This window comes from Schizophyllum commune, assembly GCF_000143185.2.
Source record: "Schizophyllum commune H4-8 unplaced genomic scaffold SCHCOscaffold_7, whole genome shotgun sequence".
Classification (NCBI taxonomy): domain Eukaryota; kingdom Fungi; phylum Basidiomycota; class Agaricomycetes; order Agaricales; family Schizophyllaceae; genus Schizophyllum; species Schizophyllum commune.
Genome location: NW_026089544.1, coordinates 1508061 through 1530787, shown reverse-complemented (window position 1 = coordinate 1530787; position 22727 = coordinate 1508061). Strand labels below are relative to the sequence as shown.

Below are 22727 nucleotides of genomic sequence, written 5' to 3'. Positions count from 1 at the left end.
ACAGGCGATCAGACTGTGTTCATCGCTCGTCTCCATATCGTGCCACAGGCGAGCGGCAGCTGCACGAATCCCAAGCTTCGTTAGCCGTCATGACCGACCATCCTGCGGGCTGATGAACGAGCGCTCTCTCCGAACTGCCATACATCAAGGTCATCGTCGCCGTCGACGACGGACAGCCGACTTGTTCGGTCAAGTCGGGCAAGAGGTTTTTGGATGTAGGGCACGCGTACTATATTCCAAATACGACGCGAGAACATACTATACAACGTAGGGCGTAACGTTTCGAAGACCAGGGCGTATAGGTACAATGCGTACAAATGGAAAGTGCGTAGAGGAATGTCCATCGGCGTACTCGACGACGAGCATTACAGGTGATGTCCGCAGGAAGCGGCCGCGAACACGGCTGCGTCTTCACAACGCGGAAGCGCACCATACGACAGTAGGATAGGTACGATAACTATGGAGACGGCATCTAGAGGATCGGGGGCGGTATCGAGAGAGCCGAGATACAAACAAAGGCCAGAGATACGACGAAGACGAGACATATATAAGGAGTCGAGAGATGATCGAGAGCCGAAGCGAAGTACGGAAAAGGCGCAATCGATCTTTACACGCGTAATGCAGGGCTGGGAGTCCGAAGGAAAAGAGGTAGAGCTACTCGTTCGCCCTTGGAGAGCGGACGTCACCCTCGCAGAGTGAAGGGCCAGCAGCGAGAGGGAAGCGGGAATCAAGGCCCAGCAGCGTCGGCCTCGGAGAGAGTTGCATGCCAAACCATGTGCCTACCCGGGTTGACTACGACATGCACGGCCTTGTCATGGTCGCGCAAGCGCTTCGCGGTGAAGACAGTCTGCCGAAGGAACGGCGCGTTGGGTTTCGGCGGGAGGGCGTCACAATGGCTGCAACGCGTGAAGATCCCGAGGTGAGGAACAGGAGCTTTGGCATGGCTGTCGAACGGGCAGTCAGTAAAGAGCGATGTCCGACTTTGAAGGCTCGGTCAAGCTCGACGCAGGAAGATACGCACAACTCTCGGTAGTGGTCCTGCAAATCGTCCGCCTGCACGGTGATCTCCAAGAACCGGAGACGCAGCGAGCCATAGGCCAAGAGGTGTTCGCGAGTGGCTGCGGGGTTTGGGTGACAAAGCGGGCACATGATGCGATCGTACATCTCAAAGTGAAATCCGTCGGGCACCTGGCGATAGTCACAGGTCGCAATCTGACCGAGTTCGCGTCTGATAAAGGGTAGTTCGTAGGAAAGCGCTGTGGGAGCAGTAAGCAAGTATGTCCTACGACGACGGGCTGAAAAGCACGCACTACGCGAGTCAACGAGCTTGAGGTCCCGAAGGAATGAGTTGAACATGTGACGGAAGCGCGGAGACCGGAGATGCTCGAAAAGCCGGCATCTTTCTGCGCCCACGCGGTCTAAGGGCTCCAGCGCTTGAAGCAACTCCTGAAGTCTGGGGTGGTTCAGTATACGATGCAGGAGAACGCCAGTGCAACGGACACGCACCGGTCATTCAGAGCCCTCTTGTGGGCCTTATACGCTGGCTTGTACTCGGACCACAGCTCCTTGGCGTCGATCTTCGAGTCCAGCTAGACGGATCGAAGGCTCAGCGCGGATCAGCGGTCCTGAAGAGACGACGCTCACCAGGCCCGTGCAAATGCGATTCGCCCACGCCCACTCCGTCTTGCCCTCCGGTGGCGGAGGCATGTTGCATACGCCCTTGCGCGCCAGGTTCCAGGTGTATGGCTTATCGTCCAGGATCTTCTTGAATAGCTTGCAAACCCCACGTACGGCGACGAGGTCCGCGGGACTGCAATGGCCGAATATCTGTGGCTAGCGTCTGGCAGGGATCAAATAAAGGAGAGTCCGAAGTACGTACGTTCAGCAGCGTCTCAAGCGATGAATCCGTTAAGGAGGACCTGAGCGGCTGAGGCTCAGGGAAGGGCTGCGTCAACCACTCGACACGCTGAGTGTTCACGAATAGCCAGTGTTTCATCTTAGGCGGGCTTGGAGGAAAGGTGACGCGAGGCGAGGAAAGGTATGAGATGATGGTAGGAGGACGAGGGAGCGCTGAAGGAATCGGAACTAGAACCTCTCTTTATACGCCGACATCACGGGACCGCGTCACGGAAGTCGCCGAGCACCCTGTCGCGGTCAGATTCGACATCGACTTGGGCATGAACATGGAAGCCGGGTTCCTAATGGAGCACGTAATCTGAGAGGAAGAGGTTGAACCGGACACCCGCCCTCCAGAGTTGACAGTGGCATGCCCAAACGTCGCCAACCACCAGTGCCAGTTCTGCAGCATAAGATATACATATTGCAACGAAGAGATACACGCGCGAGAGGAGAGTTAGAGAGCAGAGAATAGACAGGTCTTTCGCTATGCCTTCTTCTTGGTGCTGGCGGACGTGTTGACGGGCGGCAACCAAGACACGGGGTTCGACCTGTACATTGGCCACGGAGGGATGACGAGCTAGTGAACAGATGACACGTAGAAGCGTAGATGCGTCGTCGGGTTGGGGGGAAATAAACAATCGAGCACAGGGGGCCCGAAAGGGAGACCGAACGAGCCCACAGTGTGAGATAAACGAAGACATTGAAGCGGCGTGGTAGAGAAGGGGAAAGGGTCAGTGCGGAGCCGGAACATCATGGACTGAAGACGCACCACTGCTGCCAAGATCACAAAGGAGCCGAGTGCGCTGAAGGTGACCTTCATCGATTGCGAGAAGTATCCCGCAAAGAAGGACAGAACCTAGAGTGAGGTCAGTAAGCTCGTATGCATGACACGTCCGCGACCTATGTCAGGGCACGCATGACCCTGCCGTTGAAGGGAGCCCGATTGAGGAAGCGTTAGGAGGAGAGAAACGCGCACGACAGGAAGACATGATGCAGAACGTAGTGGTGGGTAATCATAATGAGCAGCACGTACCGTCCCCGCTATCAATATCGACCGCGCAGCCTCCTCAGCATAATGCTGTCCCACAAAGTCCTGAAGAAGGGATCCAGCTGTCAATCACAAAAGCATCCCGCGAGCCATGCTATACGCACGATGTTCCCCTCGAAGAACTCCTTCAGAAAGTCCAATGGCGACGACATGTTACGGCGGTGTTCGAGGTACTAAAGGTATCAGAGACTAAGTAGAGGTATCAAGATTCGGGTATCAGGGCTAGTGAAAGTAGGGGGAGCGACGAGGCGGGGGAGTTGTCGGTGACGGCGGCGCAGAATGGGGGCGGCGACGTGGTCGCGGACAAGGACTATCGGACCGGTTTCCCGGTATGCATGCCCTTGTGGGTCCACATGTGTCCTCATCTTCGACCAACTTGAGCGCCTTGCTTCGATTTCGACTTCATAAAATCCAAGTCATCGCTTCTTGAGTATGGGTGCGTTTCTTCCGAAAGCGAAACAAAATAGCGATACTCCCAAGACGCCTATTGACCTCAACGGCCTAACTCATGCCCATGACACCCGAGCCTAAAAGGACCATGCACAAAGGCCTTGCTCAACATCACTCAAAGACCTACGCCCCTGCCACCCCGCACCGATCGTGCCGAGATGTATGATATAAAGGCCACTGCGCACTTCCTCGTACTTCTTGCCACCATGAGTACTTCCCCTCCTCTCATGAGTATTTCGCCGCCCATTGATACTTCTCCGCCGCCATCAATGGGTGGCTCTTCGCCCTCGAAGGATATCTCACTGCCTTTGAAGCACACTCCTCCACCTTCTGTCGGCATCTCCCTCGCCTCCCAGGGTTGCACGACCTCCGACCGTCCCAGCAGCATCGACAGCCTTTCCAGCGCATCCAACGCCTGCCACCGCGCGTTTGACACGTCCCCTCCTTTGAGCTTCATATTCGTGTCCGCGCGCTCGGCTGCGGCGAAGCGCCGCTCGCCCTCGCCCTCGTCTGGTGGCTCACCCACACCTTCGTTCTCCGGCTGCCCGCCTGCTTGGTCCCCAAGCTGCCCTCCGCCATCGCGCTGCGGTTCCCCCGACCATCTCGGCGACCCCGTCGCCACGAGCCACGTCCATCAGGACCTTCAGCATCTAAGTGGCAGCGGCCCGTACGACAAAGACTTCGCCGCGCGCGTCGAAGAGGTGCTGCGTAGGAGGCTGACCGTCGAAGATGGCTGGAGGCTGTCCAACGAATGCGATCGCGATCGCGACAGGGAGTGGCGCTTTAGTCTGCAGGAACCGGAGGAAGACGATGAGGAAGAACTGACGATCTATGTGGCGAGGCCGGGCGGTGTGAAGGTCGGTGAGCACGGCATCACGGCGAGAGATATGGACGGTGCGACATTGAGGGATGCGAGCGGTACGACGTCGAGGAGCGTGAGCGACGCGATCATGAAGAGCGACAGCAAGATGAAGGTCGTGAACAGTATCAACTCCGATCTCCACACTCCCGATGTCGACACCACCCTCCCCACCCCCATCGCACCTCCCAGCATCCGCTGGGGCCCCGGGCGCAAGAGCTATGGCGCGCTGGGGACTCACCGCACCCCGAGCAGCCGCCCGAGCATGCGGTCCATTCCAAGCACTCTTGTCGATGGCGCTCCCCTCTTCGTCCCGAGCGCTGGTCCCTTCTTCGTACCAAGCGCTGGTCCGGATGTCGTCCAGAGTGTTCGTCCCCATGCTATCCCGATTGTTCGCCCCGACGGCACTCGTCTCGATGTGATTGCTCGTCCGGATGCTATCTCGGGCTCTCGCCTTCACACTTCTAATCAACAGGCGCCGATCGAGGTGAGTGGCCATCCAGTGCCAGCTGAGCCTTCGATGCTGACCACACTCTTCTAGGAGATGCCAGCCATGGCCATGCAGCCCCTTCGACCCGCCGACACGTCATCGCCGTCGTTCGATTCCGCGTACGCGCCGCCGGGTGACATCCCGCACTCGCCGACGCGCTCGCCGTCCAGTGACGCCTCGTATCATGCGTCGCCCACCTCGTATCCTGCATCGCCAACGTACTCGCCGCCCTCGCCCATCGCTAGTCCACCGTTCACCCCCACCAAGCAACGATACCGTTCCGTGACCGAACCCCTTGCTGCACCAGGACCGTGGTTGCCTGCCGCGATGGGACCGCGGTCGCCCGCCGCGCTGGGACCGTGGTCGTCCGCCCCGTGCGTAGGCGCCCAGATGTCGCGCGCACGCTTCCGGGAGACCGTCTCGGAGCCACTGCAGGGTAAGCTGCCGCAGGCGGGCTGGGGTCGTCGCACCACCAGGTCCATGGATGGTCCTGTCTCGCCAGGAGCGGGCCATGTCGCCTCGGAGGCGAACCACATCGCATCACCACCGACTACTCCTGGGTTCTCCGCGGACGACGAGGAGGACTGGAGCTGGGCGCTTGCCGTGGGACAGGGTGCGCCGGCTGGTCTGAGCGCTGGCCTATCGCCGAATGCGAGCCGGCGCACGTCGATGGAGGAGGACTGGCGCGCGATGCAGGATACAAGCCTACGCTCCTCGATGGATACGAGCCTGCGTTCGTCGACCGCTTCAGACGGGCGCTCCTCGATGGATCCGAGCGGACGTTCGTCTACGCAGAGTGGCCGACGTTCGTCGACGGAAGGCACCGCCCCCACGGAACGCAACTGGCGCGCCACCCAGCAATTCGACTGGCGCGCATCGCGCACGGGCAGGCCCGTTCGACGCAGCTGGGAAGTGAAGGATGGCCGGGCGTCGGACGGTGGTGTACACTTGTTGTCGGATAGTGGCGCACGCAAGATTTCGGATAGCGGCGCCTCGGATAGCGCCGTGCATGGGCGTGACTCGACAAAAGCCAGCTTTCGCCGGGTTGTCTCCGACGGTCGTCTTGATTTGCCACTTGGACCGATGTCACTTCCACGGTCGCCACTCTCGCCTTCGCGAGGCCCATCGTCGGCTCCTCGCGGCCCACTCTCGCCCACACGCACGCCACTCTCGCCCTCACACGCGCCTTCGTCGCGTACGCAACGATCCTTCGCTCGCGCCTCGTCCACCCCCGAGGGCATTCTTCGCCACTCGGATGATGGCATCCTCCACCAACCGGGCACCCCTCGCCACAGGGACAACCGGCGTACGAACAGCGCGCGCCACGTGCATTTCGGCGAGGCGCAGCATGTTGCGTCCACCGTAAGCGATGGGGATATGGCACAGGACGTCGACCCCCTGCAGAACGCGGTCGACATGGTGCGGAAGGCGATCGACGCGGTGAAGAGGGCGGTCGTGCCGGACGTGATGAACGCCAGCTCGGAGCAGAAGCCCGTCAACGCGGAGAAGTCGGCCCTCGACGAGATGGTCTACCGCGAAGTTATGCGCGCTGCGCTCGGCGATGAGTGGGACGACGCGCACGCGGCACCGACGGCCAGCCCTCGTAAGTCGACCCCGGGGCAGCGTACGCCGACTGTCAGCCCGCGGAGAGCGCCCATCAGCCCTCGCAAGGTGTCGGACGACCAACGCTCGCGATTGCAGTCCAAGGACGACGAGAGGAAATCGAGCGGCAAGGCCCCCCATCCTCGCAGCAAGCGCGACCGGCGTGGGCGTCCCGACGCGAAAAGTATACAGGGTGCTCGTGCGCCATCGAAGAGCCCTCGCAAGAAGTCGAAGGACGCCAGCCAGTCCAGGGATGGTCGTGCGCTCGACGAAGCTATCCGCGCCGCGATGGAGGAGGAGCCGCCTTGCTCTCCGACGTGGCAGGTGAGCAAGGACCGGACGAGCAACGTCGTCGCGCTGCAGATGCAGGCGCTCGCGATGTCGCAGGCTGCGAGTGACGCGAAGTCGGGATCTGCCGGTAATGCGAAGGCTTAGGGTGTGAGCAACGCGAAGGGGCGATCTGCGGATAACGCGAACTCGCGATCTGCGAGCGACGCGGAAGGGCTCGGTACCGGCAAAGCGACGTTTTGGGACAACGCCCGTGGCACGTATGTGGCGCAGAGTGCTTATTCACAGCTCGCAGCCTACTGAGTAGATTAGATGCTGTAACGATTTCGTTATGAAGATTAAACTGTACCTTCTAGTGAAGATCATGCGAGCGTGTGGTATTTGTGTGGTGAGGAACAAGCGACACAATCACCAGAGTAAGCGACCTAGTCGGACGCTGCTGCGAGAATGACAACAGCTAGCTTCGTGCCTCTCTCGTCTCAACCGGTGTTTGCTGCGCCGACCAACGGGGTTCATTGAATTGAGGCGACGGTAGGAAGCCCTGGAGATCGGCGTGCATGTTTCCCGGGCCTTCGGGAACGGATTGCACGGAGAAGAGGCGTGCGGAATACGAGTGTCGGCGCTCTGGTCGGTGCCGGGGGCTGGCAGCTGGTGGATGGCGACAGATTTAGAGGCGGATTACGGAGGGCGTATCGCCGGTGCAGGTTGCTGGGCACCGTCGCTCGAGTACTCTTTCATATGTCGCTGTCGAGAGCCTGTGTGGGCGTTCGAAACAAAAGCCAGGGCCAGGAACGCATTGTTAGATGGCCGAAGAGACTTAGATTGAGTGAAGGCTGAAGGCAAAGTTTGCTTCGCGTTCGGCTGAGCGGCTGATGCGCTGACATAAGCGCATCCGGATCGTGTTTGGCGTAGTCCGCCCCAAGTTGACCGCGACGTCGACCTTGTGCCGTTTGATTCCAATGACAGTCGGCGCGCCTTCGCAGATTCTCTATTCAGCGCGATCTTAGAATGCTGGAAACCCGCGCTGGCGGCCTCGCGCGGGCCCGGGTCCGCGATGGCCGACCTCCCGCTCTCGTCCTCCCCGAGCCTAACGCGCGCAGAGAACCTGTCCGCCAGACTCCACATTTCGCGAAAGAATTAGGCAGGCGTCCCGCGCTATGCGGGGGGCGGCGAGCCAAGCGGGGACTTCCTTGACATTTCCGGCACAAGGTGCGCATGCGGCACCTGGCGAAGATGCATGCTCGGCTACGGCAATGTATCGATTGCCCTTTAACCAAGAGTAAATGAAAGTCAGTCGGTCGGTGCTATATAAGAGGTGGGAGAGTCCGCGGTGATTGCCCTACCCTACTTCTCCATCTCCTTCCTCCGTCCGTTCGCCCACGGTCCCTCTTTTCGCCTCAATATGACCTCGACGATCCCGCAGCCGGCAGGGTGGCCGTTCATAGGCAACATCTTCGAAATCGACACCAGTACGTCGGTCAGTTTCATACGCTCTCTTTCTCCTCACCGTCTACTCAGGCTTCTCCTGCCAGACTTTTCACCGCCTCATGCAACAATTCGGCGAGATCTATCAACTCAATCTAATGGGTTCGTTGCCCCATTCGTCGCTATACATATTGCTCGACGTATGCCTTCAGGAAGGCGACTCATTGTGGTCAGCTCACACGCGCTCTTGAACGAGCTCTCGGACGATAGAAGATTCAAGAAGGCCGTCGGTGAGCTATTCCCTTTGGGGCCTATGCTCCTCAGCCAACCAAACGCCCAGGCGGCGCCCTGATGGAAGCACGAAATCTCCTTCATGACGGTCTATTCACTGTACGCATCGCTCCTTGTTCCGTCTTCTACTGATCTTACCCATTCTAGGCTTTCAACCACGAAGCCAACTGGGCAGTCGCGCGTAAGTAGACACGATCTGCACGTCTGCCTCGCAGCTTACCAACCCTCCGTACAGACCGCCTGCTTTCGCCGTCTTTCCGTGAGTTAGGCCTTCATCCACGCGTTCTGTTTCCTCCATGCGTACGGTTTCTTCCACGCGCGCATGCCATCTATGCCTTCTACGCGCTCTTCGTCTTCTACGCACATCACCTCTTGACGTGCACTACCTCTCCCACGCGCAATGTGATGATCACGATTAACATCTTCGACAGGCCCGTCCGCCGTGCGCCAGACTTTTGACGTAAGTCTTGCGATTCGCACAGAATAAGCACTTCTTATTGCGCGTGGTATAGGACTAATGAGCGACACGCAGGGCATGCGCGAGATATGCGCCGACCTTGTCGGGAAGTGGGTCAGGTATGGCCTACTGTCCTTCGCTGGCATGGCTCCCGGCGATTTCTTCCCTCACCCTCCTTTATCCGCGGAAAACCCTCCTCTTTGGCTCGCGGCGTGGGCTCTTCGACTCGCGAAGGCTCTTTCGCTGCGCGCACGGCGAGCTTGAGGCTGACGCCGCCCGGGGATGGTGCGAGGCTGACGCCGCGCACGGGAACTCTGAGCCTGATACTGCGGAAAAGACCGAGGCTGACCATATCCCTACCCAGAAACGACGACCAGGCGCCGATCGACCTGACAGCAGACTTTACACGTCTGGCTCTGGATACGATCGCGTACTGCACGATGTCCTATAGGTAAGACCAAGACCGCTGCTACGCTCGTCGGAGGCGCTAACTCCTACCTTTCTGATCTGATTTTTACCTCTGCAACTTCCCTTTCCTGCTTCATCCTACTTCCCTAACTCCTACCTTCCATCCCTTCATCGGATGCGCTACCAACTTCAATCATTCGCGCTAACTCCAACGTTCAATCATCTCCCTAGGATGAACTCATTTGCGACGGTAAGCTTCCATGATTTTCCTCGTCACCCCGAAGCGGCGGTTGTTCTTCTTACCCTGATATTCCCTTCCCGATGCTGCGCTCACTCTTCCGTTCCCGATACGATAATCATCCTTCTTACCCCGATACTCCTGCCCCTAACACGATGCTAACCGTCCTTCTGCAGGACGACCCTCCCCGTTTTAACGAAGCCATGTCCGCCTTCTTGCTAGAATGCAACGGTCGGGCCAATAGGCCCTACCTGATCAACTTCTTCATGCGCGGGCGCAACGCAGCGTATACGTCGAATATCGAGTACATGCGGGGGGTGGCGGAGAATAGTGAGTGTTTATTTTATCTTTCGTAGGGTGGTCTAGGTTGTCGAGAGTATATCCGCTGCCAAGCGTAGAGGGCATTGCGGAGTATTTCTTGCCATGCCGGGTCATCCACCGAGCGTCTGATCCCATTCATCTATGAGCTAGAGAAGGCTAACCAATCTCCTTCCCTAGTCATCGCCGAGCGCCGGATCTCAGGGCGCGAGAAGCACGACCTTTTACATGCCCTCCTTCATGGGCGCGATCCTAGGACGAAGGAGGGGTTATCGGACCGGGAGGTGGCGGATAATGTGGGTTTTTCATTCCATCGACTTTGATTTTCATGGTGGGGTTTCTACGATCGGCAGTCTATCATCTCATGCCTTCCTCAATTGACGTTCTTTCATTTATTGCACTCATAATTTTCATACGCTCACTTTCATTTCCCCGATTGGCAGTCATTCATTGGCAGCCATTTAATTGATCCATCACTGCAGGTCCTGACCTTTCTTCTCGCTGGCCACGAGACGACGTCGGGTGAGTGCTAGCTCATCGATCCTCTTCCCGAATCATCTCTCTTCCGACGATCTTCTGATTGGGTTGTCCACCAGCGACAATGTCCTTTGCGATCTACTACATCCTCAAAAACCCAGACGTCCTGCGAAAGCTACAAACGGAGATATATACGGTGGTTGGCGACCAGCCAATACAGTGCGAGGATTTGGATCACTTGCATTATTTGACGGGTAAGTGCTACGAGTACACCTCATCTCTGCGCATCAACGGGCGTGTCCAGACCGTCCGCGGTCTGCATCTCCTACCAAATACAGCCCAACGCTAACAGATCACCCAGCCATCCTGCGCGAGACGCTGCGATTGCAGCCGCCCGCGTTCATCCGCGTAGTCTACTCTGTCGAGGACACGACGATAGGCGGCGGCAGGTACGCTATACCCGCGGGCTCGGGGATCGCCCTCCTGATCCGTGAAGCGCATCGGGATCCTGCAGTGTGGGGCGCGGATGTGAGTCCATCATCACTGGTCTGCTGTCCGCTTCTTTGGGCCTCATATCGTGCTCGTTGGTGGCCTTCTGGCCCGCCGGCGTGTCTTGTTGCCACGTTCTGCCTGTCTGCGAGAGCACGCTTCTTGCTGTCTCCGAGCCGGTGGCAGATTTCTCCGGAAGTTTACGCTTGGTTCAGACTCAGTGACACGGTTTCCGTGGCCAAAAGCCAACTTTTAGCTTCGGGTGTTGTTACTCAGCATCGTCCGATCACAGTCGTCTATCGAGCCGCGGATATGGCCTTTCGAACCACGGAACAGAGTTTGAGGTCACGGAGCTGACAGACACGCAGGCGCACGAATTCCGCCCAGAGCGGATGGCAGACGGTCGATTCGAAGATTTACCTGTGCGTGCTACCGTTTATCTTCAACGTAGATAGCTGCTGACATGATGCTTCCCCACCTGTAGCCTAATGCGTGGCAGCCGGTGAGTACGGGTGCTCAAATCCTTTGTCATCTCCTTCAGCCCCGCAATAAAGTCTGACCACTCTCCAAAACCGAGTGGTCGTCTTTGAACCCTGATGGTCAATTTACTGACCACCACCTTCCCCAGTTTGGCTACGGCGCCCGCGGGTGCATCGGGAAGAACTTTTCGTGGCAGGAGATGCGGCTCGTCCTCTGCACGCTGGTCCAACAGTTCGACCTCGCACTCGCCGACCCTGCGTACGAGCTGGAGCTATCGCAGGCGATGACGATCAAGCCAAAGAATCTGGCAATTCGGGCGACGCCGAAGCTGTTGAAAGCGTGTTGTTAGGCTCGTGGATGGACGGAGGCTAGCGCGAGGGAAAGGACGTAGGTGGACGGACAGAGCGAGTCCGTATCGCTAGAGCGCGGACGAGTTCATGGACCGTGGATGGATTAATGGACTCCGGGCAGGTTAAGGCATCACGGGTGGACTTGCAGGGCACGGGTTATCTGATAGAGCGGCAAGTGGACTGATAGGACGTGGGAGGGCTTGGATCGTAGGCGCGTTGACGGACCTTAGTAGGCATCCGCGCCTACGCGTTGTCTATATCGATGTAAGCAGGCTCTACCTGTCATGATAAGCCGCGGTACTGACTTTCCCCCTTCAGACCCTATGTACATATGCGACGTTTCCTAATACGTGTCTGTGGCGTTGGCGGTCAGCTGGCGTACACTCCAGACTGCTGGTGGACCTTCCAGCGCTGCTGGCGCACCCTGCAGAGTGCCCGCTATCGGCTGCGCAAGGACGAATACCTGGTGCCACAAATGTTTCTCACCACCGCTGGCCACAAATAATGGTATACAGCGCATGATCTCGGGATGTGCCGCACTGGTGCGCCGATTTGCGTCGGACGAACTGTCCGCTCTCCAAAGGCTCTTTCATGATTGACGACGCCAGGTTATTCAGCGTTCGTTCGTGCGCCACCGGCATATTCTGCTATGACTGTCCGCTATGCACGAAGACACCCTACGGCGAGTCCTCTTTTGCGGAGTCTACGACGGAGATGTCAGGCGCTTAGAACTGACCTACCTAGACGCTTCATTATGTCTGTGGCTGGACCTCGGTAGTGGCAGCATAACTCGGCGTTGAGCGTTAGACTTTGCTGCTCTGGGAGTATTCGAAGCCTTTATTACGCCAAATTGCGTCAGGCCACAATGGCACTTGCGTCCGCCGTTATCTAATCAACCTCCGCTATCACCTGCGGTGGGTCACCTCCCCTCCGATCGCCACACTCAAGTCTGACTACGTGCTCCCCGCGCTCGACACGTCCTCGGCTATCCTGCGCCTGGGTCCTGCGCCCTCGGCACCTCCCGCCATGGAATGGTCGCGAATGCGATCGATAAAAGGCAGTTCCCACCTCCGTGTCGTGCGCGACAGCGATGCGCGATGGAAGAGCGTCAATGGGCTGCGATAATGGACTGATTGCGTGCTGCTTGCTACCCTTTGCAAATTCCCCGCGCTCGACACCCGGCGGCATATAAGGGACGCGACCGCCCCCGACATGCCCAACGCCAAGCGCCCCACGTCCTCGACCCCTTTCCCCGAGCCCCACATACGAACGCGTTGAACAACTCGAAGATGGTCGCTGCACCCAACTCCCCGATCACCACCGCGAAGCCGGTCGCGGTCGACTATGACAACCTCGCGGGATCGCTGAGCGCGTACAAGCACGTCGACCTCACGCCGCACATTGGGACGAAGTTCCCGGACCACAGCGTGCAGCTCTCGCAGATCCTGAAGGCGCCGAACGCGGACGAGCAGCTTCGCGACCTCGCTGTGCTCGTCTCGCACCGTGGCGTCGTGTTCTTCTCGAACCAGGACATCACGATTGAAGAGCAGAAGGTGCTCGGGCAGAAGCTTGGCGAGCTCACCGGCAAGCCCCAGACGTCGAAGCTGCACCTGCACCCCATCAGCGAGGTGAAGAGCGAGCTGGGCGCGGAGGTGTCGGTGATCGACTCGAAGATGTGAGCAAGCGACGCGTTATATGATCGAGAGCGAATGCTGATCGGTATGATAGGGGCATCGCGCGCGCCGGGCTCAGGCAGGAGAAGGAGCGCGCGAGCAAGGGCTGGCACGCAGACATTACCTTCGAGAACATCCCCTCCGACTATGCTGTATGTATCCCTGCGTTCCAGAGTGTCCCCGAGATCTGACCGAATATCCAGATCCTGAAGATGCACACCCTCCCGAAGGTTGGCGGCGATACCCTGTGGGCGAGGTACTTCCTCATTCGTTCATCACTCTTATCCCATCACTCATGTTGTTGCTGCCAGCGCATACGAAGCATACGACCGCCTCTCCCCTGCCTACCGCAAGTTCCTCGAGGGCTTGACTGCTATCCACAATGCGGACTTCTTCAACGAGTACGCTCGCGTTCACGGCCTCCCCATCAACGAGCTTCGTGGCGCACCCGACAACAAGGGCTCCGACCTCACCGCTATCCACCCTGTCATCCGCACGAACCCCGTCACTGGCTTCAAGGGCTTGTTCGTGAACCCGAAGTGAGTCTAACGCGTCGAACCCATCCATGACTCAGCACTGATTCCCTACCCTCAGCTTCACCAAGCGCATCGTCGAGCTCAGCCTCGACGAGTCCAACGACGTGCTCGCCTTCCTTGCGCGCCACGTCTCCGAGAACCACGATCTCCAGGTGCGCTTCACCTGGTCGCTCAACGACCTCGCGATCTGGGACAACCGCTCGACGTTCCACACCGCGACGAACGACTACAACAACGACGACAAGCGGCAGGGGAACCGCGTTGTCAGCCTCGGCGAGCGTCCGTTTTTCGACCCCGAGAGCAAGTCGCGGCGGGAGGCGTTGGGGATTACGTGGTGAATATGAATGGCATGTCGGCCTGAATGGCCGCCTATGAAAATGACTTCGAAGGCGAAAGACGGAGTGTATCACTATTATTATTGACTTGCATCACGACATGTACTATGCTTTGTGGAAAATTGGATTTCATGTTTATCTGTCTGCTGTATGCTTGTGTAGAAGCACTTGAGGCTTCAGAAACTCGTCCAACTCGATTGGCTCGGCCGTTGCCGCGAAAGAGTATGCCACGCATGTGATTTTCACGTGCAATGTTGAACTTCGCCTTGTCTCGACGTTCGGAAACGCCTTCCCGATCTGCTTGCCTTCTTCGTGCATTTTCTCACTGATTGCCAGTGATTGGTGGGCTTGTCTCCCACGACATGACAAGAAGATCTTCCTGATGGACGTCTGTTTAATGAAGGGACGGTGTCGAAGCTGGGTTTGCGCGAGAGGAAGGCTGAGTTGCGCAATTTGCCTGTTTTGGCATGAAAGGGTGAACGGAATGCCAAGGACCCTATTCGACCCACCGTCGACCACCACTGAATCAGGCTCATGGCCGTCATGGTGCTCTGGAAGGGGCGAAAGGGGAGGCCATTGGCAGGATCGCTATATCAGAGTCACGCAATGCGCCCGCGCTCTGGGTGGCGTTGATAGGTTTTTAGTAGTGAGCTACACCATGTTTGCACGGCGATCTGCGACCTGTATCACAGATGAATGCCCTTGATTTTCCCACGCGAACTCTCGGGACATGATCCCCCGATAGAAGTCTACCCAGAGAGGTCGCAGGCGACGAAGCGAGTACTCACAGGCATAGGACTTGGAGCCACCAAACTCGGAGTCACCTTCGCAGAGTACCGAGGGACAGATGGAGGGTAAATCGGGGACTCCGGAGGCCCGCCCGCAAGTACAGGCGCGGTGCGGTGGTGATCGACGCGGGCGACGATCTGCAGATGATTTTCGGGCGCGGATGCATTTCGAGGCGCATCCAGCGCGCGGAATCATCGCGGAGGGCGGGCCTGCGAGACACGGGAGTCGCACCATGAGGCTCAGCCTCGATCCCGAAAACAAAACCTTCCATACGGAGGACTTGCCAAACGAGGTAGAATGCGACGGAGCGGTGGCGCCATCGGCCCTGTTGTCGTGCGCCATCCCGTCAGCGTCGTGCGCCATTCCGTCCGAGGGTACGCCATCGCGCCCCTCGATGAGCACATCCGCTTCCCACATCGCCGCGCCCCATTCACGCGGGACTGGCGCTGCGCCGGGCCTGAGCGAGCGGGTTTGTATGGGCCTGTATGCGGCTGGCTGCGATGGCGTGGGACTGGCGCGCGGGCGGCAGCTGACGATGATTGCATCTGGATCGGCTGGCGCCAAACCATTTGCAATGCGTTCCTTGGACTATCGCGCATATATGGGGTGGGGCAGCTCCCGGAGGTCTTCCCCCCTTCCGCCCAGTCGACGACGATCACGATGAAGTACGACGAGGAAAGACCGAAGGACGCGCAGAGCTTCAAGGGCGTGGACGAGTACTCGGAGGGGACGGAGAGCTTGGGGGACGTCGGCGAGCAGATCGCGCAGGAGCAGGAGCACCACATCAAGTACAGGACGTGTTCATGGCAGAAGGTGCGTTGGCGCTGTCCAAGACGACGTTGAGGATGCTGATCGGCTCCCCCCTTCACAGACGGCAGCCTTGTTGTTCTCAGAGTACATCTGTCTTGCCATCCTCTCCTTCCCGTGGTCGTACTCGATCCTCGGTATTGTACCGGGCATCCTCGTCACCCTCGGTGTCGCGGCCACCGCGCTCTACACCTCCCTCAACCTCTGGAAGTACTGCCTCGTGCATCCCGAGGTCCGCGACATTGTCGACATCGGCCAGCGCTTGTTCGGCGGCTCCCAGCTCGCGTACAACATCTGGTCCTTGTTCTTCCTCCTCAACAACACGTTCATTCAGGGTGCGTGCACATACATTGCTCTCGTCGCGCATATACGCTCCCCGTCGTGCATACATGCTCCTCGTTCCCCACACATGCGCCCTCGTCGTGCATCCTCACTCCATCTTCGATACTGACCCCCTTCCCAGCTCTCCACGTCCTCGTCGGCGCGAAGCTGCTAAACACGCTGTCCAACTCGGCGGCGTGCACGGTCGCCTTCGCGGTCGTGAGCGCAGTGATATGCTTCTTCATCTCGCTGCCGCGCACGCTGAGCCAGTTGTCGGGGATGGCGGTATTCTCGGCGGTGAGCAGCGCTTTCTCCCTCGTTGTCCTCGTATCTCTCGTTATCGCCGTCAAGCTCGGTGTCCACCTCGCGCGCGTCCACCCTTTCCCCGTGATCAACCTCCCCCATGATGATGCGCCGCCACCCTTTAGCACCACACGCCGCCAGCTTGCCGTACACCTCCCATTCATTCCTTATCGCACATCCATTTGCCCAGCACCGCATACTCATGCCCTTCTCAGATTACCATGGGCATCGCCGTCCTCCTCGCGATCATCTTCGCTGGGATCGAGGACAAGCCGTTCGGCTATACGCCAGAGCTCGGCGAGCCGAAGGCCACCCTGTTCCCGGTCAAGGGGACGACGTTCGTGCAGGGTGAGTGGCACTCTTCACGAGCGCATGTCTTACGAGCGCATATACTCAAACTAATCATTCATGGTAGGGATGTCTGCCTTCCTGAACATCACCTACACGTTCGTTGGGCAGGCGACTATCCCGTCGGTGGGTGTATGCGCTTACTATCGGTGGACCGATGACTGACGCGAGTCAACAACCAGTTCATCGCCGAGATGAAGAACCCCAAGGATTTCTGGAAGGCAATCTGGGCGGTCACGATCGCTGAGATGATCGTCTTCTCCTTGTGTGGTTCGCTGGTGTATCATTGGGTCGGTGAGTATAGAGGTCTTTGTCATTGAGCTCAGAAGACTCAATTCGGTGAACAGGCAACCAGTACATCACCTCCCCCGTTGTCGGCTCCTTGACGGACACGTACAAGAAGGTCGCCTTCTCGTTCGCCATTCCGACGATCTACTTCTTGGGCGCGTTGTACTCGGTGAGCTTCATCCTTCGTCCTTCCTCTACCCTTTCCTCTCACTCCCTACACCTCCACGCCTCTCGATCGAGCTGATACTAACATCCTCCTGCAGTCCGTCTCCTCCCGCTTCATTTTCTTCCGCGTCTTCCGCAACTCGGAGCACCGGCACTCAAACACGCTCGTCGGCTGGGGCACTTGGGTCGCCATCGTCGCCGTCTCGTGGATCATCGCGTTCCTCATTGCGGAGGTCATCCCGTTCTTCTCAGATATGCTCAGCTTGATGTGCAGTCTCTTCGACGGGTGGTTTGGGTGAGTGGCCATTCCTTTATTCTGTAACATGCAGGTGGCGACGATGGCGTCGCTACCGAAGGGCCGGCGCAGCCGATGGAGCCGATGGCGTTGTTGGCACGTCCAAATGTGAGGATGAATTCAAGCTGATGCCCTTCTTCAGCTTCATCTTCTGGGCTCTCGCGTACTTCACCCTCCACCCCGGCGCGAAGAAGTGGGACGGCCCGCTAAAGAGCATCGAGTCGATCATCAACGTCGGCCTCATTTTGATAGGCGTGTACATCATCGGGGCGGGCACATATGTGAGTAGGAGGTCATCTCTTCGGCTTGCAAGTCGTGCAACCGCGGCATCCGCGGCATCCGCGTCCGCTGAAGATAACGCTCACTGACGCGCTCCTTTCAGACATCCGTCCAGTCGATCATCGACTCATACCACGCCTCGTTATACGGCTCTGTATTCACTTGTGCGAGCAATGCGGCATAGCCAGCTCGCCGACGCGGTCTCCCCAAGCCCCTCGCTGTCCAGGCCTCTTCTGATCGAGACGCCCATGCAAGCCATATCAGCATTGACGAGGCCATGAATCGCTGACTCCGCGAGAATAACGCAGTGTATGTAGCCCATGACACGGTCATCTGGACCCACCGCGACGCAGCGCAAAAGCTCAGTATTTATCTGACCATATTTATATACAGTAGTGGATGGGGGAGGTGGCCTCCCATGGCTAGGGGAGGCTTGTAATGCAATGTTCAGCCGCCTGTGCAACGAGGCATAGCACGGACCAGCGGTGTGACCCTTTGACCCAACGAGAGGAAAGTCGGTGCGGTCGCCAAGGAAGCTCTAAATATCCGAGACGGGCCGCTTGCCAGCCAAAGCCTGGTGGTGCGCATAGCTCGAGCAGAGAACAGAAAAATGCATTCCAACATACATACATGAGTAAAGCAAGCATTGTTATTGCACATCGCCTACGAGGGTATCCCCTTCAAGGTCCCTCCTCCTACCGCGACATATCCCCTCCTACCAGAACCTCCTCGGGGCCGCCGACCCTGGTTGTGCGCCGAACGGTGTCGCGGGCTGCGTAGGGGTAGCCGCGAAGGGCGTCGCTGGTGCCGTCGGTGTCGCCGAGAACGGTGTCGCAGGTGGTCCCGCGGCGAACGACGAGGCCGGGGGTCCTCCCAGCGCTGACGGTCCTGCCAGAGCCGATGGCGCCCCTAGAGCCGACGGTGGCGCTCCTGCTCCCGCTGTGAAGGTTGGAGGCGTGGCACCCGCCGCGAATGGAGCCCCCGCACCGAACATGCCCCCCGACGGGACGGCCGACATGGGCATTCCTGCGGGGCTGGGTGCTGCGGGTGCGCCGAAGGCGCCTGGTGCCCCTGCTCCCCCGAACGCGCCGGCAAGGCCGGGAATCGCGGGCGCACCGAGGGCACTCCCTAGCCCGGGGACTGCTGGCGCGCCGGGAGCAGCCGCGCCTGGCGACATGAAGCCGGGCGCCGCCGCGGCTGTGTTGGCGCCGTAGGACGCGAAGATCTCCTTCGAGGTCAGCTCGCGGCCGTGCTTGAGGAATTCGTAGCGGAGTTCCTGTGCAAGGTGACGATGAGCCCCCAAATCAAAATGGCATCGACGACCATATCGACATCGACGGTCGAACTGGCATCGACGACCGTATTGGCATCGACAACTGAACTAGCAAGCCTCACCTCGAAACTGTGCCCCTCATACTCCGGCTTCGCGTTGATGCTCTGGTATTGTTCGTCCCTGGACGATGTGCTTGCGGTGCCGTTGTAGCCCGATATCGGTGGCCGCGATGTCGATGTCGATGAGCTCGATGATGTGGTCGACGCCTCGACGACCCCGAAGGGGCTCATCTTCACTGGCGTTGGCGGCTCTTTGTGGCCGCGAAGGTAGGCGTAGTATCGGAGTTCCTGGCGAGCGAAAGCAAGATCAAGTTAGTTAACAAAGAAAGGTGATGTCAGTCCATGCAAGAAGCGAATCAGACATTCCAAAGCGGGAACAAGACGCTCCCAAATGGGAAGACGACGAGCAAACGAAGAGGAAAGCTTACCTCAGGAGTAAACTTCTGATAAGAAGGATGACAGCAAATAGACTGGTACTTCACCCGCTCATTCGTGTCTTCGTAGACCGTGAATTCTTGCGCAGGCGGCAGTTTCGCGGGATCAGTGTACACTTCTTGCGGCGCGGGCGGCGCCTCAATGGCGCCGGTGGATCTATTAAAGGTCATGATTTATCACCTTATACTACCAAAGTACATACTCGTCTATGAGTACGCCCCGGAAGAGCGGTGGCAAGCCCAGCGTCGCACGGGTCTGTGCGTCCGGAGGCTGCTCGGGAACCGGCGGGGGTGGCTTCCCCGTCGTCGTGTACGCTTTCAAGTAGTCTTGTACACGAAGTTCCTATGTGATGTGTTAAGTATTTGCGCATACAATATAAAACGCCACTCCGCGGCTGTGGCACCTCAAAGCTCGATTCTGGTTGGCCTGGGACAACGTTGATGCTCATAAAGGTGACTTTGCCGCGCGAAGACGACGCAGTACTGCGTGTGCTGCTAAAGAGGCCGCTGAAAGACATGACCCTGTAAGAATATATCTGCGAGAATGAGTATTGAGGCGCGCCGCGCGAAGCGCGATGGTGGTCCAAGTCAAACACGGGAGGTCACAAAGGCACGTGGGGTGACGATTCCCACACCGGCAATCCTTCGAACAAACAAGGACAAACTACCACCCACTTGTCCTCGACGGCCATCACCAGGCTTCTACGATGGTGGATATGCTCTTGTGAGACTTTCATATCCTAGTGTGTATACAGAGTTATTGACCCGTGCGCCATGTATGTAGCGTCGCAGCCCTGTCACATTTACTGACCCATACACGGTTTTTCGTCACGCTTCGATCTGCCGAGGGCAACTATCACTCTTTGATTCTGTTCAGGCTTGCATCGGAATCTGCCTCTGCTGAATCTCCAACTGGGCCTCGATCTGTTGCTGTACACGCCGTAGGAGAGAATGATACCACATCAAAGTCTCGTCAGATCTATGTTATGGAGGCAAGCTGCCCGCATTTGGGCGCAGACATGTCCCATGCAGATATCGAGGAATACGGCGACGACAATGAAGACCCTACCCTTGTTGCCGTATGTCCTTGGCACAGGTGAGTCGTCGTCCTAATTACGCGCCTTCCAAGTTCGAGTGCTGGCCGTGCTTCAGATATGACTTCGACCTCCGCACGGGGAAGAGCGAAACAGGGATGCATACGTGTACCTACTCGATCGATATTCGCACGGAGGGCGACGTGGAGAACGTATACATGGAGACGCCCTCTGGGGGCACTGGTTGGCGCCTGATAGAACTGCGGCCTGTTTCCGAAGGTGAGCCTTGGGACGTTCTCGTTCTTGCTTTGTCAGGTTTCTCAACGCATTTCGTAGAGTTCGCTGACCCTCCACCAAAGTATAATGCTCTAACTTCTGTATCGGTTCCACGTGAGCGGGACGCAGAGGACGAGCCAGTGGTCCCGGTCGAAGACCCTCCTTCGACACTAATGGAATGGGCGGTGCTGATCCTGAACACTCCCGAACCTCGACTCAAGGTAGGCTCGAGTAGATGACCACTGCTCTCACAGCAGCTCACGTACTTGTGTATGCAGGTCGAACGCACCCGACACGCCGTGCACCTCTTCCGCACCGGCAAGCTCAAGTCCATCGGCAACAAAGTCGCTAATCCGCCAACGCCTCCGGACGTACCACCGCGGCATGCGCTCTACGTCAGCAACACCGTCGCGCCGGAAAAGATGAAGACCAAGCGAGGGGCTGCGGCGAGTCTGCATGCGTTGGCAAATATTGAGCAGTGGGCGTAAGTCGGTTCTGTTCGACGCGCCATATGACAGATCGGCTGACTTTCAACCTTATAGAATTGATCTCGCGTAAGCACAGCTATCTTTCCTGAAGAAGACTTTCTCTGACCGATACTAGGTGGGACATCATGGCCCGCTTCGGCCCGCGATATAAGGACCTCCCGCCAGCTTTCTTCACCGACTTTACCAAAATGGCCCTGGACGAATCGAAGCACTTGTAAGCCAATCCATTCCTCCCCCTCACCTCTACCTCTCCTCTCCCCCACCCCCTTTCCTCCTACCCCCTCTAACCCCTTCCCCAGCACCCTCCTCACCGCCCGCCTCGCCGCCCTCGCCCCATCCACCCCCTACGGCTCCCTCCCCGTGCACGCCGCCCTCTGGTCCTCCGCCACCGCCTCCGCCGCCTCCCTCCGCGCCCGCCTCGCCATCATCCACCTCGTGCACGAGGCCCGCGGGCTCGACGTCAACCCCGCCACCATCGCCCGCTTCCGCCGCGCGCGCGATATGGAGAGCGTCGCCGCGCTCGAGGTCATACACGCGGACGAGGTCACGCATGTGACGACGGGGCACAGGTAAGTTCTCTCTCTCTGAACTCGGTGGTTTCTAGATCGGTGTTTTCTATATTCGATGGTTTCCATATCATACCCCTGCTCTCCTCTTTGCCTCGTCTCCGCACTTGATTCACGCAGCAGCACAGATGGTTCACCTGGGTGTGCGCGCGGGAGGGTGTCGAGGACCCGGTGGCGGCGTTCAGGGAGGAAGTCAGGAAGGGCTGGCGCGGGGATGTGAAGGGCCCGTTCAATGAGGAAGACCGAGAGAAGGCGGGACTGACGCCGGATTTCTATCGCGACCTCAAGGGCGAGCTTGGGCTGGACGACTCTGGGATCCTGGGTTTGCGTGGGCTGGATGACCCGGGGAGATCACGAGAAGCGGAAAACTCACGGAGGGCGCACGAGGCCGAGGAGAGCTCGCAACAAAAGCCGATGACTGCATCAAGCGTGCAGATTGGTTACGACTCGACAGATTGAAGCGCTGGGCGCATGACTGACACGGCACTGTTAAGAAGATGAATCAAGGCGGCCACCGCCTTGTCTGTATTGCCAACCATCCAGGGCCAATCGACCGTAATCTAGAAGTACATATGCGCGCCTGTAGGAGTATGTATGTAGTGCTGAAAGTTCCTCTGCGGTGCTGGAATTTAGGTATGTGATGCGGAACTGTAGGTATGCAACGCTCGACTGTAGGTATCGTCCGCGATAATGGTATAGGTATCTCCTCGCCAAGGGTGACAGGATCCGTGCAGCTGATGATACACGTGAAGATGATGATAGGAGGACAGATGCTGATGATGATACGAGAACAGAGGGAACACAAATCGAGGAAGAGAGCACATATACATGAATGATAGGAAGAGGAAGAACGACACCCAAGCCAATGATCAAAGACAAGGAAATGCAG

The 22727-nt window shown here is 58.2% G+C and overlaps 7 protein-coding genes across 7 annotated transcripts; 5 read left to right on the top strand and 2 right to left on the bottom strand.

Moving 5' to 3' along the window:
- Positions 1 to 395: 395 nt before the first annotated feature.
- Positions 396 to 3248, bottom strand: SCHCODRAFT_01154521 (uncharacterized protein). Its single transcript, XM_003031270.2, has 10 exons — positions 3052 to 3248; positions 2933 to 2992; positions 2669 to 2755; positions 2145 to 2299; positions 1880 to 2006; positions 1645 to 1827; positions 1507 to 1589; positions 1311 to 1453; positions 1022 to 1256; positions 396 to 944 (listed from the first exon to the last, which is right to left on the bottom strand). Exons 1-10 carry the CDS (start codon positions 3097 to 3099, stop codon positions 728 to 730), a joined length of 1338 nt encoding a protein of 445 aa, XP_003031316.1. The 5' UTR covers positions 3100 to 3248; the 3' UTR covers positions 396 to 727.
- Positions 3249 to 3603: 355 nt separating this feature from the next.
- On the top strand, positions 3604 to 6783 carry SCHCODRAFT_02506043 (uncharacterized protein; the record flags this gene model as incomplete). Its single annotated transcript, XM_003030875.1, has 2 exons — positions 3604 to 4743; positions 4798 to 6783. 2 exons carry the CDS (start codon positions 3604 to 3606, stop codon positions 6781 to 6783), a joined length of 3126 nt encoding a protein of 1041 aa, XP_003030921.1.
- A 1224-nt stretch (positions 6784 to 8007) lies between these two features.
- Positions 8008 to 11927, top strand: SCHCODRAFT_02629308 (cytochrome P450). Its single transcript, XM_050345527.1, has 19 exons — positions 8008 to 8105; positions 8155 to 8223; positions 8274 to 8351; positions 8402 to 8451; positions 8500 to 8533; positions 8588 to 8611; positions 8784 to 8812; positions 8885 to 8928; positions 9174 to 9260; positions 9449 to 9467; positions 9632 to 9785; positions 9954 to 10069; positions 10256 to 10295; positions 10370 to 10504; positions 10612 to 10778; positions 11108 to 11161; positions 11224 to 11241; positions 11368 to 11833; positions 11888 to 11927. Exons 1-18 carry the CDS (start codon positions 8039 to 8041, stop codon positions 11566 to 11568), a joined length of 1386 nt encoding a protein of 461 aa, XP_050199680.1. The 5' UTR covers positions 8008 to 8038; the 3' UTR covers positions 11569 to 11833; positions 11888 to 11927.
- A 444-nt stretch (positions 11928 to 12371) lies between these two features.
- On the top strand, positions 12372 to 14257 carry SCHCODRAFT_02581321 (taurine catabolism dioxygenase). Its single transcript, XM_003030877.2, has 5 exons — positions 12372 to 13244; positions 13298 to 13394; positions 13446 to 13498; positions 13554 to 13781; positions 13837 to 14257. Exons 1-5 carry the CDS (start codon positions 12859 to 12861, stop codon positions 14114 to 14116), a joined length of 1044 nt encoding a protein of 347 aa, XP_003030923.1. The 5' UTR covers positions 12372 to 12858; the 3' UTR covers positions 14117 to 14257.
- Positions 14258 to 15494: 1237 nt separating this feature from the next.
- Positions 15495 to 18187, top strand: SCHCODRAFT_02629302 (uncharacterized protein). The gene is made up of 10 exons (XM_003030878.2): positions 15495 to 15715; positions 15774 to 16044; positions 16173 to 16327; positions 16549 to 16681; positions 16749 to 16807; positions 16864 to 16975; positions 17029 to 17138; positions 17233 to 17429; positions 17572 to 17710; positions 17812 to 18187. Exons 1-10 carry the CDS (start codon positions 15563 to 15565, stop codon positions 17890 to 17892), a joined length of 1410 nt encoding a protein of 469 aa, XP_003030924.1. The 5' UTR covers positions 15495 to 15562; the 3' UTR covers positions 17893 to 18187.
- Positions 18188 to 18299: 112 nt separating this feature from the next.
- SCHCODRAFT_02629298 (uncharacterized protein) lies at positions 18300 to 20062 on the bottom strand. Its single transcript, XM_003031271.2, has 5 exons — positions 19879 to 20062; positions 19678 to 19817; positions 19469 to 19631; positions 19104 to 19328; positions 18300 to 18984 (listed from the first exon to the last, which is right to left on the bottom strand). Exons 1-5 carry the CDS (start codon positions 19990 to 19992, stop codon positions 18424 to 18426), a joined length of 1203 nt encoding a protein of 400 aa, XP_003031317.1. The 5' UTR covers positions 19993 to 20062; the 3' UTR covers positions 18300 to 18423.
- Positions 20063 to 20319: 257 nt separating this feature from the next.
- On the top strand, positions 20320 to 22573 carry SCHCODRAFT_02629290 (DUF455-domain-containing protein). The gene is made up of 8 exons (XM_003030879.3): positions 20320 to 20570; positions 20627 to 20787; positions 20845 to 21005; positions 21063 to 21268; positions 21327 to 21338; positions 21388 to 21486; positions 21572 to 21841; positions 21967 to 22573. Exons 1-8 carry the CDS (start codon positions 20494 to 20496, stop codon positions 22295 to 22297), a joined length of 1317 nt encoding a protein of 438 aa, XP_003030925.2. The 5' UTR covers positions 20320 to 20493; the 3' UTR covers positions 22298 to 22573.
- Positions 22574 to 22727: the final 154 nt, after the last annotated feature.

Excerpts from the sequence above, each read along its gene's own strand:
- SCHCODRAFT_01154521 (XM_003031270.2), bottom strand. The coding sequence starts at position 3,099 with ATGTCGTCGCCATTGGACTTTCTGAAGGAGTTCTTCGAGGGGAACATC. Across the intron at positions 2,756-2,932 it reads CGATATTGATAGCGGGGACG|GTTCTGTCCTTCTTTGCGGG; the intron begins GTACGTGCTGCT and ends ACCTCACTCTAG. Across the intron at positions 945-1,021 it reads CAGGACCACTACCGAGAGTT|CCATGCCAAAGCTCCTGTTC; the intron begins GTGCGTATCTTC and ends CCCGTTCGACAG.
- SCHCODRAFT_02629308 (XM_050345527.1), top strand. The coding sequence starts at position 8,039 with ATGACCTCGACGATCCCGCAGCCGGCAGGGTGGCCGTTCATAGGCAAC. Across the intron at positions 8,224-8,273 it reads CTATCAACTCAATCTAATGG|GAAGGCGACTCATTGTGGTC; the intron begins GTTCGTTGCCCC and ends GTATGCCTTCAG. Across the intron at positions 8,612-8,783 it reads CCTGCTTTCGCCGTCTTTCC|GCCCGTCCGCCGTGCGCCAG; the intron begins GTGAGTTAGGCC and ends CATCTTCGACAG.
- SCHCODRAFT_02581321 (XM_003030877.2), top strand. The coding sequence starts at position 12,859 with ATGGTCGCTGCACCCAACTCCCCGATCACCACCGCGAAGCCGGTCGCG. Across the intron at positions 13,245-13,297 it reads TCGGTGATCGACTCGAAGAT|GGGCATCGCGCGCGCCGGGC; the intron begins GTGAGCAAGCGA and ends TCGGTATGATAG. Across the intron at positions 13,499-13,553 it reads GGCGATACCCTGTGGGCGAG|CGCATACGAAGCATACGACC; the intron begins GTACTTCCTCAT and ends TGTTGCTGCCAG.
- SCHCODRAFT_02629302 (XM_003030878.2), top strand. The coding sequence starts at position 15,563 with ATGAAGTACGACGAGGAAAGACCGAAGGACGCGCAGAGCTTCAAGGGC. Across the intron at positions 16,682-16,748 it reads GGGGACGACGTTCGTGCAGG|GGATGTCTGCCTTCCTGAAC; the intron begins GTGAGTGGCACT and ends CATTCATGGTAG. Across the intron at positions 17,430-17,571 it reads CTCTTCGACGGGTGGTTTGG|CTTCATCTTCTGGGCTCTCG; the intron begins GTGAGTGGCCAT and ends GCCCTTCTTCAG.
- SCHCODRAFT_02629298 (XM_003031271.2), bottom strand. The coding sequence starts at position 19,992 with ATGTCTTTCAGCGGCCTCTTTAGCAGCACACGCAGTACTGCGTCGTCT. Across the intron at positions 19,818-19,878 it reads AACCAGAATCGAGCTTTGAG|GAACTTCGTGTACAAGACTA; the intron begins GTGCCACAGCCG and ends CACATCACATAG. Across the intron at positions 19,329-19,468 it reads ATCAGAAGTTTACTCCTGAG|GAACTCCGATACTACGCCTA; the intron begins GTAAGCTTTCCT and ends TTCGCTCGCCAG.
- SCHCODRAFT_02629290 (XM_003030879.3), top strand. The coding sequence starts at position 20,494 with ATGTCCCATGCAGATATCGAGGAATACGGCGACGACAATGAAGACCCT. Across the intron at positions 20,571-20,626 it reads GCCGTATGTCCTTGGCACAG|ATATGACTTCGACCTCCGCA; the intron begins GTGAGTCGTCGT and ends GCCGTGCTTCAG. Across the intron at positions 21,006-21,062 it reads CTCCCGAACCTCGACTCAAG|GTCGAACGCACCCGACACGC; the intron begins GTAGGCTCGAGT and ends TTGTGTATGCAG.